The sequence below is a fragment of the Odontesthes bonariensis genome, chromosome 9 (genome assembly GCF_027942865.1).
Source record: "Odontesthes bonariensis isolate fOdoBon6 chromosome 9, fOdoBon6.hap1, whole genome shotgun sequence".
Classification (NCBI taxonomy): domain Eukaryota; kingdom Metazoa; phylum Chordata; class Actinopteri; order Atheriniformes; family Atherinopsidae; genus Odontesthes; species Odontesthes bonariensis.
Genome location: NC_134514.1, coordinates 1,669,373 through 1,686,694, shown reverse-complemented (window position 1 = coordinate 1,686,694; position 17,322 = coordinate 1,669,373). Strand labels below are relative to the sequence as shown.

Sequence of the window (17,322 nt, the reverse complement as noted above, 5' to 3'; positions counted from 1 at the left end):
ATATGTAACCATGCTCCTGCAGAGTTTACCTCAGATGGCCCAACGACTGGCACCGTGATATCTGACACATGTTCACAGAGGTGTATGTACTGAATGCCTCATCGGGCAACCCTCTAGTTTAAGAAAATCCCATCATTAAAAAACTCAACAATTAGTGCTCATGTTGGTGATATCTGAAAACATCTGAAGCTGCGAAATGTGGCGAAATGACGCAACATGTGACGAAATGTGGCAACATGTGGCGAAATGTGGTGAAATGAGGCAACATGTGGCGAAATGAGGCAACATGTGGCAAAATGAGGCAACATGTAGCGAAATGTGGTGAAATGAGGCAACATGTGACGAAATGTGGCAACATGTGGCGAAATGTGGTGAAATGAGGCAACATGTGGCGAAATGAGGCAACATGTGGCGAAATGAGGCAACATGTGGCGAAATGAGGCAACATGTGGCGAAATGTGGCGAAATGAGGCAACATGTGGCGAAATGAGGCGAAATGAGGCAAACTTTGGCAAAATTAGGCAAAATGTGGCGAAATGTGGCAAACTGGCAAAATTAGGCAAAATGTGGCGAAATGTTAGCCTGGGCGAAAGCCGACTGTTGACTCCGTCAAACAGTCTGGAAAAACCCAAGAGGAATCCGTTTCCATGGAGGGTGGGACCTTACTCAGCAACTTAAATTCATTGGAGTTCCCTTAACCAATCAGTAATGTTTAGAAAGGACGTAGGTTATGCGCCGAGGTTCATGCTTACTCTCGCGAGGCTCTAGCTCGCGAATCACGCTTCCCACATCCGCTTTCATTATACCGGTACCATTTGATAAATCAAACTTTTCCCAAAGCCAGTTGGAAGGAGAGCTACGACATCCTTGCCACTAACAAAATTGACGAGGCATTCCTCTTGCTCTTGTTTTAATTGTGTAATGCTCTCCAGAGTTGAGACAACTTCATGGATAGCTTCTAGCGTTCTTCCGTCGCCATGTTTATTTCCGCTGCGGTTGAACTATAATTATATGGACTACAATGGACTCCGCGCGTGAGTTCTGCGTCACCACTCGCAACTGTTTGCTGATTGGCAAAACACTGAGCGAACCGAGGTAGGGGGGTTGGGCCAGACTATGTGCGGAGCCAAAATCTTTGGGCGGAAGTACGTAGGATGGCGTCGCCAGGCTAGCGAAATGTGGCAAAATGGCAAAATTAGGGAAAATGTGGTAAAAAAATGTGGCGAAATGAGGCAAAATGTGGCGAAATGTGGCAAAATGTGGCAAACTTTGGCAAAATTAGGCGAAATGTGGCAAACTGGCAAAATGTGGCAAAATGTGGCGAAATGTGACGAAATGAGACGACATGTGACGAAATGTGGTAAAATGTGGCGAAATGTGGCGAATTGTGGGGAAATGTGGCGAAATGTGGCGAAATGTGGTAAAATGTGGTAAAATGTGGCGATGGTGTGAGCTGATGAACTTGACCCGTGTTTGGTCCAGCATGGACGCTGGAGGACCGGAGTTTCGGGCTACATCAGTGTTCTCTGGGGACAACAGAGGTCTGGGCAGTGCACCTGGAGGAGCGTGCACGTGCTCATATTTAAGGTGAGCGAGTTTAGTGTTTGCTGCTGTTTTCAGACAGTGAGGAATGTAAACACAGAGAGACATCTCAGCTTCTCAGGAAGCAGACAGCTGACTGCCTGTTCGCAGATCTTGTCAGTGACAATCACGCTCCATTTTTTCTGAGCCAGACACTCTTTGAACAGCCTGAATGGGCACAGATGTTCATCAGATCCGAATCAAACCTGGAGACATAAACCACAAACTGCAATTCATGTCAGTTATTCAACACACCAGACACACATGTGTATGCTCATGTAGAGTAAAATATATAAAGCATGTTTGTTTGAGGTGAAACAGACAACAGAAAAACATTTTAAGAACACTATAAAACACACAAGATAACCAAACAGAAGACACAACAAGGTTTCAGAAGACAGGAAACATCTGGAAAAGAAAGCAGCCTTTCAGAGGAGAATAAAAAAGAAAAAGTAACAACAAGCAGAGATAAAATACAACAAAACTGAGAACCACACGACCACAGAGTGTCACGATGATGCAGGAGGTAAGACTTTCCTCTGCCGAGGATCAGCAGCGGAAACAAAGAATGAACAGACCGACAGGCTGAAGAAGCAAAGGAAAACCAGGAGAAGTTAACGAGTAAGTCGGAGGTGAGCAGATGGCAGCAAGAAACTGATTAAACTGAGGAAATAGTCAGAATACAGGGAATGAAACTAAATCAATCACCACGGATTAAATTACATTATTACCATGTAATAAACGTAATGTAAATATACAATTAACAAAAAGAAAAAATAAATAAACAAAAAATGTAAGAACAAATAGTCATAAAGCGTCATTTTATAAGGGAAAACTGACTTCCTGTTCTGGTCCTTCCTGTGGCTAAGCTGAAGAAGCCTCTGACTGAACACACTTTGTTGTTTTATCTCTGTCTTATGTGGAGGGCATGCAGCATTGTCCATTATGCTGATCAGCTTGTGAAGCTTTCACATAAATATTTTAAAAGCACCGGAGAAATCAAAGAACATGATCCTCCCAGTGCTGCCTGCTTTGTCCACTGAAGAAGGGGGAAGGTGGCACCTTCAACACCAACCTCAGGGCGATAAGCAAACTGCAGACGGTTTTAAAGAGTAAAGAACTGAGTAAAGACTTGAGAACTGAAGCTGAGAATGCAAAGTTATTCTGGGAACAACGACCAAATGACGAGGCTTCAAAGTCCACAAATCAAAAAGTATTTCACAGTGAGTACTTCCGTTAACAGTTAATGTTAGAATAACGGTTAGGATCTGTCCAGTGGAAGTAGGATGTAGAGGATTTGTTGCAAAGTCTGTTGTCTCATTGTTGAGGGAGCTGGGTGTAAGTGGACAGAGTGTGAGGAAAATAGTGAAGGAAGTGTCAGATGAGGCAGTAAAGTCCAGTCAGTGGATTTGGATTAGAAGAAGCAATAGCAGCTGGGGGCACAGCAGGGGGAGCACTTAAGGTAAACAGACTCTTGGAAGAAGCAAAGAAGAAGTTCAAGATATTTAAGTGGAGGGTGTGGCCCATGTGAGCCTTTTGAAACCAGGCGGCCATTTTAGGTGAGTTGGCCTGTATGGCCTTGTTTTTGCTGGCATTTTTAGTGATTATAGGACTGTTTAGGTGAGTTCCTACTTATCTTTACCTCTTCTATTTCTACCCCCTACCCGAACCAGGGTATGAATCCCATTTCTACTTATCTTTACCTCTTCTATTTCTACCCCCTACCCGAACCAGGGTTTGAATCCCATTCCTACTTATCTTTACCTCTTCTATTTCTACCCCCTACCCGAACCAGGGTTTGTATCCCATTCCTACTTATATTTACCTCTTCTATTTCTACCCCCTACCCGAACCAGGGTTTGTATCCCATTCCTACTTATATTTACCTCTTCTATTTCTACCCCCTACCCGAACCAGGGTTTGTATCCCAGTCCTACTTATCTTTACCTCTTCTATTTCTACCCCCTACCCTGAACCAGGGTTTCAATCCCATTCCTACTTATCTTTACCTCTTCTATTTCTACCCCCTACCTGAACCAGGGTTTGAATCTCATTGCTACTTATCTTTACTTCTTCTATTTCTACCCCATACCCGAACCAGGGTTTGAATCCCAGTCCTACTTATCTTTACCTCTTCTATTTCTACCCCCTTCCCGAACAAGGGTTTGTATCCCATTCCTACTTATCTTTACCTCTTCTATTTCTACCCCCTACCCGAACCAGGGTATGAATCCCATTTCTACTTATCTTTACCTCTTCTATTTCTACCCCCTACCTGAACCAGGGTTTGAATCCCATTTCTACTTATCTTTACCTCTTCTATTTCTACCCCCTACCCGAACCAGGCTATGAATCCCATTCCTACTTGTCTTTACCTCTTCTATTTCTACCCCCTACCCGAACCAGGGTTTGAATCCCATTTCTACTTGTCTTTACCTCTTCTATTTCTACCCCCTACCCGAACCAGGGTATGAATCCCATTCCTACTTGTCTTTACCTCTTCTATTTCTACCCCCTACCCGAACCAGGGTTTGAATCCCATTTCTACTTGTCTTTACCTCTTCTATTTCTACCCCCTACCCGAACCAGGGTATGAATCCCATTCCTACTTGTCTTTACCTCTTCTATTTCTACCCCCTACCCGAACCAGGGTTTGAATCCCATTTCTACTTATCTTTACCTCTTCTATTTCTACCCCCTACCCGAACCAGGGTATGAATCCCATTCCTACTTGTCTTTACCTCTTCTATTTCTACCCCCTACCCGAACCAGGGTTTGTATCCCATTCCTACTTATCTTTACCTCTTCTATTTCTACCCCCTACCCGAACCAGGGTTTGTATCCCATTCCTACTTATCTTTACCTCTTCTATTTCTACCCCCTACCCGAACCAGGGTTTGTATCCCATTCCTACTTGTCTTTACCTCTTCTATTTCTACCCCCTACCCGAACCAGGGTTTGTATCCCATTCCTACTTATCTTTACCTCTTCTATTTCTACCCCATACCCGAACCAGGGTTTGTATCCCATTCCTACTTGTCTTTACCTCTTCTATTTCTACCCCCTACCCGAACCAGGGTTTGTATCCCATTCCTACTTATCTTTACCTCTTCTATTTCTACCCCCTACCCGAACCAGGGTATGAATCCCATTCCTACTTGTTTTTACCTCTTCTATTTCTACCCCCTACCCAAACCAGGGTATGAATCCCATTCCTACTTGTCTTTACCTCTTCTATTTCTACCCCCTACCCGAACCAGGGTTTGTCTCCCATTCCTACTTATCTTTACCTCTTCTATTTCTACCCCCTACCCGAACCAGGGTTTGTATCTCATTCCTACTTATCTTTACCTCTTCTATTTCTACCCCCTACCCGAACCAGGGTTTGTATCCCATTCCTACTTGTCTTTACCTCTTCTATTTCTACCCCCTACCCGAACCAGGGTTTGTATCCCATTCCTACTTATCTTTACCTCTTCTATTTCTACCCCCTACCCGAACCAGGGTATGAATCCCATTCCTACTTGTTTTTACCTCTTCTATTTCTACCCCCTACCCGAACCAGGGTTTGTATCCCATTCCTACTTATCTTTACCTCTTCTATGTAGCTGATAATAATGCTGCTGGTGGAAGAAAAGATGGTTGTTGTGGTGTGAGGAGCAGTGATGGCTGGCATTAGGGAGTGACTCTGGGACGCCAGTGATCACTGTCTAGCCTCCTGGAGGTGTCGCGGGCCCAACTAGACGAAACACTGATGAAAGGAGGTTCCCACCTGATGACCCCAATGACATGTTGGTCAGCACTGCTCACTGATCTATATTATAGGGATTATAGGGAATTAGTCACTGAGTCTGGTCCATTTTTTCTTTAGCACAAGTTTCTTGTGTTTACCTTAAAAGTTAATGTTAAAAGGTAATGGATTATGTTGGAGTACTATTCATTATGGGTTGTTTCGGGTGTTTTCTAATGGAAACCCATCACACACAAAAAAAGCACCACATCCACCACACCTCTTCTCTTTATTCCCACAGATGTTCTGTCCTCTGAGCGTCCGTACAACCAATGATGGAATCTAACCAATTACTCCCATTTATACTCCCTCAGTTACTTATCTTTTCGCTCCCTCAAATGAGAAATCGTTTTAATAATCGTACTTTGATACTCATCAAATCGCCGTTTCAGTGAGTAATTATATGATCACACACAAGTATCTCTGACACACCTTCCAGTAAAGTCCTGATATTACCCCATAGTGGTGGTGATGTCAGAGATCTGGGACGTAAAAAGGAAACTTAAGGCTCGTCTCATTCAGAACGTCACACAAAAACGTTCCACTAACATTCTGCTGGGAGTGTTGTCATGGGAACCAGTGCTGGAAATGTCTAATGGACATTCAGGAGGAGTTAATTAAATAATCATTTTATGAATAAAAAGTACTCCATGAAGTATTCCCCCCCCCCCCCCCCCCCCCGGTGTCCCACACTATCCCTGTTGATGCACTGGCTGTGTTTTTTTTCTCTCCGTAGGCCCCCAGACGATGCGTTCCCAGCATGCAGCAGTGTTTGTGTAGCAGCCGCATTCCTGCGGCGTTGTGTAAACGAGGTTATCAGTGAGGCGTGGCTATGAGCAGGAATGTGCTATCGCTTTAATCTGCAGTCAGAACACCAGCCTCCGTTTATCCTCCATCACTGCTCCGCTTGCTGTCTGCTCACAACATCCACCCTCCATCTGCACTCACTCCAGCTTCTAACATCCTCTATTAATCACCATCCATCCCTCCATCATCCCTCCATCTGCGACGCCATACTGCCGATGATTGGCTGAGCAGAAAGCCAAACAGCCGATTGGCTGGTTTTGCTGCCGTTTCACACAGACTGAACCTGACGACCTCAACGTGACAGCGAGAGCCAAGAAAAACATTCTCCACCTCCGCGGGATCATCTCTACATCATCTATCCATCCTGGATCAGCTCACCATCATCCCCCATCTGGTCTCGGCCAATCTTTCATCGTCTGTTGCTCAGAGCTGTCAGATCTCTCTGTAAATCAATGAAAAACTAAAAGGACCTAAATCTGGTCCCTGAGGGACCCCTGACCTCACCAACACCAACCTGAACTCTTCAACTTCCTGAAACTTGGATGGTCCATGAGAAATTAACCTCTTCATAAAAGGCCCCACCCCCTCGTAAACAGGACGGGACCAGCAAACGGAGGCCGAGGCCAACGCATTACGAATGCAGCCTGGACCTGGTCCAACGTGGACGGGATCCCCGTCTGTGTGGACAAACACCAAACACAACTCATTCATTATATTCAGTGGTGCTGGATAGTGTAGTGGTAAGATTGCCACCTTTCATTTGGGTGACCTGGGTTCACATCCCCTGCTTGAAAGGTACTACCTCCAGTAGGGGTCCTTAGGCAAGACCCCCGTTACTCTACCTGCCTTCCTGTAAGTCGCTTTGGATAAAAGCGTCTGCCAAATGCATAAACATAAACATTGTGATGGTTTAATGAGCTTAATGACAAACATATCAAGCCAGAACTGTCATGAACATGGGGTTTGGCGCCATGTTTTTAGTTTCTCATGCTTTGGTGTTTAGTCTTTAGTTTTCTAGTCCATGTTCAGTTAAGTTTTGCCATTTGCTTTTCCCTCACTTCCCATGTTCAGGTCATTAGTTTCATTCACGTCACCTGCACTCGTTTTCATCAGCTGCTCTCATCAGTCCCAACAGTACTTAGGTTCCCTGTTTGCTTTCAGTCATGGTGAGATCCCTCCGCCATGCACATATACCTTTCACGCCACGCCAAGTCAAGTCAAGTCTTGTTTTTTCCAAGTCATGTTCTCTGTTTGTCTTAAGCCCTATTCGGACGGGACTAGTTTAATGGGGGGACCTGGGGTAAAGTAATAATAACCGGGAAATCTAGTCCCGTCCGAACGCGCCATGTCAGTAAAGATAGCGGAGTATGTCGGTAAACTTTGCCGAGAATTCTACCTCCTGTGAAACGGTCCGGAGTATCTACCATAGGTAATACTAATCCCGTGCGAATGTGACCTTCGGTAATAAGTACGGAATATGTCGTCACATCCTTTTGAAGAGAGAAACAATTAGGTGTGTCTGTTTGCAAACATGGAGGTTCTGGATGAAGCGCTGCTTGCAAGCACGCATGGTCGGCGCCACGTCTGTTTACAGATGGGTTTTACGGAAGTGAGATGAAAACGTGCATGGCATCCAGGATGTGACGGTTGTGCGTAACCAACAACTCCTCCCATGTTAGATGAATATTACAGGGATTTCTTGTCCCGTCCGAATTGGTCATTTCTTCTCCCTGGCGTCGTCTGGTTAACCAACATTACCATACGTCCCCCCATTGAACTAGTCCTGTTCGAATAGGGCTTTAGTCATGTTTTGTTTTCATCCGGCTCAGCCGCGCCTTATGTTAACCTTGTTCTGTTTTTGTGATTAATAAATCAAGCCTTGTTTTTCTAAGTCCGCATTCGTGTCCTCACGCCTCGCAAACCAACGCATTCTAACAAGAACCAGTACCGACGGGAGTGGGCAGTTCTGCAGGTGATCTCATTTTCAAAGAAATCTACCAGCAGCAGAGCAGATTAGTGTGAAGTCACCCAAACAAGCCGACCAGCCTACACTACAAAGCCCGTCCAACATATCCAGGTGGTCCTCTGGTTAACTGGTTTAACTCACTAACAGCGGCACTACAACTGGTTATCAACCCAGTAAGCCAACCTAGGGTTTCTGACTCTGGATATATGGTGACTTCATGTAAAATGGGTGGAGTTAGCACCAACCACAGGTCTGGAGGGACCCGTTTGGTCCTGAAAGCAACACGGCTGGAAGGAGAAACCAAATCCTGAGTTCATCAATAATCTGACCAACATTACTGCTGCACGTTTACAGCACGAGCAGATCTGATGGCTTCCTGTGGTTTATCTTAAAGAAATCATTAAGACACGTAAGAAAGTTTCAGTTTGACTTTATCAGGTGGAACACTGGCTCGGTTTCCTTTGGCTCGTGAAGCAAATCTAAAACAATCTGTTCAACAAACAGCAGAAATAAATCAGACAGTAACAGGTTAGAAAGGAATGAACTCTGATGTAAAGTGCTGACTCAGGCAGAATAGGCTGTGATGATAGTCAATCAGGAGTGGAAGTAGTTTTTTAATATACAGGCTGTTTATCTGTTGATCTTTGTCCAGATTCCGCTGATAATTAAGAGATTAAAGATTAACAAAAACCATGAAAACATGTTGCTAACAGCAGCTGTGAGTGTGGCCTGTGTCCGAGCTGGAGCCTCTGCAGACTTTTCCGGGACATAAGAACATAAACCTGAATCCCAGCGCCTAACGGACATTTTCATGTGACACACTCGTCCTCTGAGAGATCTCAGAACCAGAGACAACACCGGTGACAATGTCGACGTCTTAAGGCGGTAGCATGGTTGCCGCGTCTGTCACGGCGGTGGTGGACCGTGACGTCAAAATGGCGTTTCAGGCCTGGCGCTTCCCTTGAAAAGACTGCGCAGCGCGTTGTCGTGCACCAGTCGATTTTTGTAACTTGGCGGCGCCGAGCACAACGAACCGGATGGACCGATGTGAGACCAGGCTCAGTGAGGAGGTGCGTTTGTACAGGCAGCTGTACGAAACTGCAGTGAAACAGCACAGGGAGCACGTAAACTCCCCATACTGGTGCACAGAGATTGGCAGAACTTTGGGGAAAGAGGGAGAGTTCTGTAAGAATGTGTGGAAGAAGCTACGGGACAGATACGTGAAGGCAAAGAAGAGGGCAGAGACTCTGTTGATGCCGGGGGCTTCAAACCTTCACCTCTATTAACTGAATTAAAAACTTAAAATGATCCGAAAACTGCAGCAGTATCATTAATTACAGTATTCCTGCTCTTGACAGCGGCATTGTTTTCTTCTCCACTTTCGTGGTTGTAGAGTAGCGGTAACCTTCACGTAGCAGCGCCACCTCTGTGACGGAGAAAATTGCAACTACTGGCGCGCAACGACTTGCGCCACTATATAGGGTCCTATGGCGGGCACGAACTCGTGACGTCATCAACACCGCTCGCGCGAGCAGACGCGGCAACCATGCTAGAGCCTTTAGGCACAGAAACGGTGGTCAGTTGGCCTTAAACATTCTCATCTTCTTTGTGACAGTATTTAAAATAAGTACCGACTATGTAACATGTATCATCGTGATAATTGTGGCTAAAATGCTCTGATAACATCTTCCTCCTATATTCTTTCTCCTAAATCCCACCATGTGATTCTTTAAAATTCCCATAAATACATTCAAAACAACCACAGATAACTGTGTCCAGCTCTTTAGTAAATTCTCACTGTTGTTTTTAACATCAAACCATGGTTCTGACCCCTCACACAGTAGCTCTGCAGGGGCCTCTGCCCAACGAACCTGCTACCTAACCCTTCCATGACCTCAACTTTTACGTCTCCTGAAGCCAAAGTCGGCCTGCAGTTCTTCCACAAAAAGCCCATTAATGTGAAAATTATGAAAGTCATTGTTATAGAAAAAAATTTAAAATAATTACTGGTTAAGTTCCCGTTTTCCTTGGTTTTACGTTGTGAAATGAATCGGCTTTGAATGTCGGGTTAGGGTTAAGTTGAAAGATTGTACAGTAAGGGCTGTACCCAGTTATTAAAATTTTTTTTGGGAAAAATGATTAAAATGAATATTTCAAAACGTGGCATGGAGTGGGGGACTTAGGGTCAGGGCTATGGTCCCTTAACCCTTAGGGTTAGGGTATGTGGGAGGGGAAGGTATAAAAAAAGGGAAGATCGGGGGTCTAAGTTTGGGATAAGAACGTTTTTGGGAAAAATTAGTAAAATTAATTTTTCAAAACGTGAATAAATTTTAGATTCTAGTGGATCTGGATCAACTTTAGGTGGTTGGGATTAGTTTGAAGTAAGTGTGTGCAGGTTAGGGTTCGGGGCCTCTGCGGTCGGGACGATCTGGTTAACTGCAGCTTTCCAACATCACTCTGTGTGTTTGAGACGTCATTTCCTGTCATTAATGTAGATATCACGTTTAAGTGTGAAGTCCCGTCGGTCCAAAGATAATGAAGAGAAATGATGCACAGAAAATACTTCAGTCTGACAACAATTCTGCTGGCAACCTCAACAAAAACCAATGAAAAGTGAAGATGTGTTGCATCCCTGAGCCGTAAGCACTGGCTGCCTAAAGCTTTCAGACTTTATCAGTTTAATCTCTGCTGGACGCTCACTCAGATCCTCCATTTGTCTTTTATTTGTTCCACAAAACAGAATAAAAACATTTGTTTTTAGTCAAGATGCTCCGGAAGTAAATTTATAGGAAATCTTTATTTCAGTCGTTTCATTTATTGCAGACTTTAGTCTTTTATCTATGTTGTATCCATAATCTTTGCTTATCATGACATCATGAGACTGAACCAATCACATGCTGGAACACAATGATCACATGATCTAACAGAAGCATCAACATGAGATGAATGGACTCACCGCGAGAGCTGCCAGGGGAGCCTGGAGCAACAGGAGCAGGAGACACCTGCAGGAGACACACAGGTGAGACACAGGTGAGACACAGAGGTGAGACACACAGGTGAGACACGCAGGTGAGACACACAGGTGAGACACACAGGTGAGACACACAGGTGAGACACAGAGGTGAGACACGCAGGTGAGACACACAGGTGAGACACAGAGGTGAGACACAGAGGTGAGACACACAGGTGAGACACACAGGTGAGACACGCAGGTGAGACACGCAGGTGAGACACAGGTGAGACACACAGGTGAGACACAGAGGTGAGACACACAGGTGAGACACAGAGGTGAGACACGCAGGTGAGACACGCAGGTGAGACACAGAGGTGAGACACACAGGTGAGACACACAGGTGAGACACAGAGGTGAGACACGCAGGTGAGACACAGAGGTGAGACACACAGGTGAGACACGCAGGTGGGACACACAGGTGGGACACACAGGTGAGACACGCAGGTGAGACACACAGGTGAGACACGCAGGTGAGACACGCAGGTGAGACACGCAGGTGAGACACGCAGGTGGGACACGCAGGTGGGACACGCAGGTGAGACACGCAGGTGAGACACGCAGGTGAGACACGCAGGTGAGACACGCAGGTGAGACACGCAGGTGGGACACGCAGGTGGGACACACAGGTGAGACACACAGGTGAGACACGCAGGTGAGACACGCAGGTGAGACACAGGTGGGACACACGGGTGGGACACACGGGTGAGACACACGGGTGGGACACACGGGTGAGACACACGGGTGGGACACACGGGTGGGACACACGGGTGGGACACACGGGTGGGACACACAGGGTGAGACACACGGGTGGGACACACGGGTGGGACACACGGGTGGGACACACGGGTGGGACACACGGGTGGGACACACGGGTGGGACACACAGGTGAGACACACGGGTGAGACACACAGGTGAGACACAGAGGTGAGACACACAGGTGAGAGACAGGTGAGATACACAGGTGGGACACACGGGTGAGACACACAGGTGAGAGACACAGGTGAGAGACACAGGTGAGAGACACAGGTGAGAGACACAGGTGAGAGACACGGGTGAGACACACGGGTGAGACACACGGGTGAGACACACAGGTGAGACACACAGGTGAGAGACACAGGTGAGAGACAGGTGAGATACACAGGTGGGACACACGGGTGAGACACACAGGTGAGACACACGGGTGAGACACACAGGTGAGACACAGAGGTGAGACACACAGGTGAGAGACACAGGTGGGACACACAGGTGAGAGACAGGTGAGATACACAGGTGGGACACACGGGTGAGACACACAGGTGAGAGACACAGGTGAGAGACACAGGTGAGAGACACAGGTGAGACACACAGGTGAGACACACAGGTGAGAGACAGGTGAGATACACAGGTGAGACACACAGGTGAGAGACACAGGTGAGACACAGGTGGGACACACAGGTGAGAGACACAGGTGGGACACACGGGTGGGACACGCGGGTGGGACACGCGGGTGGGACACCCGGGTGGGACACGCGGGTGAGACACACAGGGTGAGACACACGGGTGGGACACACGGGTGAGACACAGGTGGGACACACGGGTGAGACACACGGGGTGAGACACACGGGGTGAGACACACGGGGTGAGACACACGGGTGAGACACGCGGGTGAGACACACGGGGTGAGACACACGGGGTGAGACACACGGGTGGGACACACGGGTGAGACACACAGGGTGAGACACGCGGGTGAGACACACGGGGTGAGACACACGGGGTGAGACACACAGGGTGAGACACACAGGGTGAGACACGCGGGTGAGACACACGGGGTGAGACGCACAGGGTGGGACACACGGGGTGAGACACACAGGTGAGAGACACAGGTGAGAGACAGGTGAGACACACAGGTGGGACACACGGGTGAGACACACAGGTGAGACACACGGGTGAGACACACAGGTGAGAGACACGGGTGAGACACACAGGTGAGAGACACGGGTGGGACACACAGGTGAGAGACAGGTGAGATACACAGGTGGGACACACGGGTGAGACACACAGGTGAGAGACACAGGTGAGAGACACAGGTGAGAGACACAGGTGAGACACACAGGTGGGACACACAGGTGAGAGACAGGTGAGATACACAGGTGAGACACACAGGTGAGAGACACAGGTGAGACACAGGTGGGACACACAGGTGAGACACGCAGGTGAGAGACACAGGTGGGACACACGGGTGGGACACGCGGGTGGGACACGCGGGTGGGACACGCGGGTGAGACACAGGTGAGACACAGGTGGGACACACGGGTGAGACACACAGGGTGAGACACACAGGGTGAGACGCACAGGGTGGGACACACGGGGTGAGACACACGGGGTGAGACACACGGGGTGAGACACGCGGGTGAGACACGCGGGTGAGACGCACAGGGTGGGACACACGGGTGAGACACACAGGGTGAGACACGCGGGTGAGACACGCGGGTGAGACACACGGGGTGGGACACACGGGGTGAGACACACGGGGTGAGACACACGGGGTGAGACACACGGGGTGAGACACACAGGGTGAGACACACAGGGTGAGACACACAGGGTGAGACGCACACGGGTGAGACGCACACGGGTGAGACACACAGGGTGAGACACACAGGGTGAGACACACAGGGTGAGACACACAGGGTGAGACACACAGGGTGAGACAGAGGACACCTTCATCCCTCCCTTCCATCATTTTAATGGTGGTTTTAATCCAAACACTCCCAGTGTTACATCACCATCAGAGGCTAACAGTGAGTCCACTCAGGGTCTCAGTTCCAGTCGGACCCCTGCACATGTGGTGTGTTCAGGTGCGTCGTTTTATTTACCAGAGCTGGATGCAGCGGCGGGAGATCCGGAGCATCCTGCTCTCTGGTGTGAGCGGAGCCACGCCCATTTCGCTGTCACTCTGACTCCGCCTCCAGCTGGTTCTCAGTCAGTGAGCCGGTGGTCGTCCTGCAGAAACACAAACACACACTGTTTCTGGTCCTACAGCAGCCTCCATGATGAGGCTCAGAGCAGCAGAGATGCTCAGAGGAGCTCCAGTTTGTCCACACGTGTTTAAAACAAAGTTCCTCAGAGAAAGCCTGGAAGGGATCTGCATATTTCTCCCTCTGCAGAGCAGAATATCATGGAAGCATTCAGGGAATCTGGAGGAGTTTCAGTGTAAAGGACGAGGGAGCGAGCCTAAACTCAGAAACAACCACCACCCCGTGCTGCTGCACACCTTGAGACCTGTTTGCAGCTGGCCCCCGGTTCGAGTCCCGCATCGCACAGCCCTGTGCTGCATGTCGTTCCCCCTCTCTCTGCCCCCTGCTTCTCTCTGAACTTTCCTATCTATTAAAGGCACAAACCCCCCCCCCCCAAAAAAAAACTGCATTAATGCGCGATAAAATATTTATCGGCGATAAATAATTAGCGAGTTAACTCGCCCAGCCCTACTTATAACAACTGGCCCGAGTTTTGGCCTTTTTGGTGAAATTTAACCAAACTTTGGAGCGCTTCTGCCTCGCCGCCATGTTGGAAACGTTCTGAGCCGAAATACGAAGCGTGCACATGACGTCAGCAGAGCCTCTAAACGGGATCGTTCGGCAGGCGGATTGACGAGTCCACGGAATCCAACTCCTGGGCGGTTCTCGGGTTAGGGGATGGGGAAGAAACCAATGAGATCTTTTCTCTCACCGGTAATTCAGACTAAAGTTGCTTTAATGAGCCGCCTGCAGGGACATTTGGGTCTGCTCTCAGGTCCCGATTGTTCAAACTGCAGAACTACCATGTGCACGGGGATCTAAGGTTGGTGCACGGGGATCTGAGGTCTGTGCACGGGGATCTGAGGTCTGTGCACGGGGATCTGAGGTCTGTGCACGGGGATCTAAGGTCTGTGCACGGGGATCTGAGGTCTGTGCACGGGGATCTGAGGTCTGTGCACGGGGATCTGAGGTCTGTGCACGGGGATCTGAGGTCTGTGCACGGGGATCTAAGGTCTGTGCACGGGGATCTGAGGTTTGTGCACGTCTTCACCTGCTGAACCACTGATTACTCTGATCAAACAGTAAGTTACAGAACAACCACCGGAGGACGATCCTAATGTCCTGAACTCTACAGAAACCTTCAGGTTCCCCACATGGAAACGCACCGCAGCAGACAAAAAGCTGAAATTATCTCTAAAAAACAACAAGACTGGATATTCTCGGCTCCAAGTTTTAAATAAACACAGAGCGAGTCCCTTTGTCATGGCGGGATTACTGAGTGAGCCTACTGGGCACAGGCCCAGGGGCCCCGGGGGTCAGGGGGGCCCCTGTGTAGCTACTGGTGTTGGTGTTGGAAAGTAGGTCAGATGATTACGACAAGGGGCGGAAAAACAACCAAAGATGGACACGAAATGACCAGAGGGAGAATCAAAGAGAAATGACCGCAAACAGTCGGAAAAATGAGATGAAACAGAAATAAATAAACTAAAATAAATAATAAATAACTAGAAACAGACACAAAAGTCATGATTGGAAACGTGTTCAAGTCTTCATTTGATCGATTCTTTGGTTTTAGTTTCACGTCATTAACTTGTTTAATAAATTTATCTTTTTGTTTCATCTTCATTTGAGAACTCGTTGTGATTTGCTTTTGAAGCTGGAGGTTCAACAACACTGTGTGAAGCTTCTGAAGAATATAATAAAGAAAATAAAGTAAAAATCATTTCACAAACTTTTAGAAAGCTGAAGTGCAGCAGAGAGGAAGGTGTGGTAGAAACCTTCAGAGGTCACCATCAGTGGGTTGGGGTGGTGTTTCTGTTGCTTGGCAACAGCTTAGCTCATGATGTCACACACAGCGTCAGCAGGTAGCTGATGATGTCACATACGGCGTCAGCAGGTAGCTGATGATGTCACACGCAGCGTCAGCAGGTGGCTGATGATGTCACACGCAGCGTCAGCAGGTAACTGATGATGTCACACAGCGTCAGCAGGTAACTGATGATGTCACACAGCGTCAGCAGGTAGCTGATGATGTCACACGCAGCGTCAGCAGGTAGCTGATGATGTCACACGCAGCGTCAGCAGGTAGCTGATGATGTCACACGCAGCGTCAGCAGGTAGCTGATGATGTCACACACAGCGTCAGCAGGTAACTGATGATGTCACACGCAGCGTCAGCAGGTAGCTGATGATGTCACACACAGCGTCAGCAGGTAGCTGATGATGTCACACACAGCGTCAGCAGGTTAGCTGATGATGTCACACACAGCGTCAGCAGGTAACTGATGATGTCACACAGCGTCAGCAGGTAACTGATGATGTCACACAGCGTCAGCAGGTAGCTGATGATGTCACACAGCGTCAGCAGGTAGCTGATGATGTCACAGCGTCAGCAGGTAGCTGATGATGTCACACGCAGCGTCAGCAGGTAACTGATGATGTCACACGCAGCGTCAGCAGGTAACAGGTGAACTCTCTCAGCAGACAACATGGACAGAAGCTCACAGCCAGCAGTTCAACATCTGGAGTGCAGAGACGCTCCTTCTCAGTGACATGTCCAGGATTACAGCATCTGTTGTTAACCAGCTCAGGCAGTGCTGACGTCCGACTTGACCTAGCATGAAAACCACAGGACACATCGGTTACTTTGCTTTCTGGGGCCACAGACGCTGTTGCTAACGGAGACGATTATAACAACGTTGTTACATTACACTGACATCACAATATCGGGTTTAGGGAAAAGCATCCTTAAGGTTTCCTAATTACCAACATACTCCACCCTGCTCTCTACTGGAACACACAAACATCACCATAAAACATGGCTGCTTCAGCCGCAGGTGGTTTAGTTTTTATAGAAAAGCTGCTTATCAATTTCAATATTATGAGATAATAATAAGTCAAATGACACATCTGGGGATGCACCGATCCGATATTTGGATCGGATATTGGTACCGATATCGAAGAAAATTTGAGATCAGGTATCGTGACAATGGGCCGATGTAAATCGGTGCTCGTTGAGCGCCAAAATGGCCTATTTTAGAGGCCTTATAACTCAGCCATAAAGCATAACTCAGACCTCATTCAAAATTTATATGTGACAGGAGACTCTCGGCTTTAACTGAACCAAAGGGTTTGTTGATACATTATACAGCTTTGACACAATGGCAGTTTA

At 47.8% G+C, this 17,322-nt stretch overlaps 1 protein-coding gene across 3 annotated transcripts in view; it reads right to left on the bottom strand.

Annotated features, from left to right (window-relative positions):
• col4a4 (collagen, type IV, alpha 4) overlaps positions 1-16,137 on the bottom strand; it is an 82,654-nt gene extending 66,517 nt beyond the window's left edge. The window contains exons 1-3 of one of the 3 annotated variants that reach the window (XM_075472727.1): positions 15,884-16,137; positions 14,010-14,136; positions 11,101-11,146 (exon numbers count right to left, since the gene is read on the bottom strand). In XM_075472727.1, the coding sequence (XP_075328842.1) occupies positions 11,101-11,146; positions 14,010-14,077 (114 nt within the window). In that variant the 5' untranslated portion in view covers positions 14,078-14,136; positions 15,884-16,137. Of the gene's footprint in view, positions 1-5,176; positions 5,273-11,100; positions 11,147-14,009; positions 14,137-15,883 lie in introns of those variants that run through there. The other 2 variants (XM_075472728.1, XM_075472729.1) reach the window with 2 other exon arrangements.
• Positions 16,138-17,322: the final 1,185 nt, after the last annotated feature.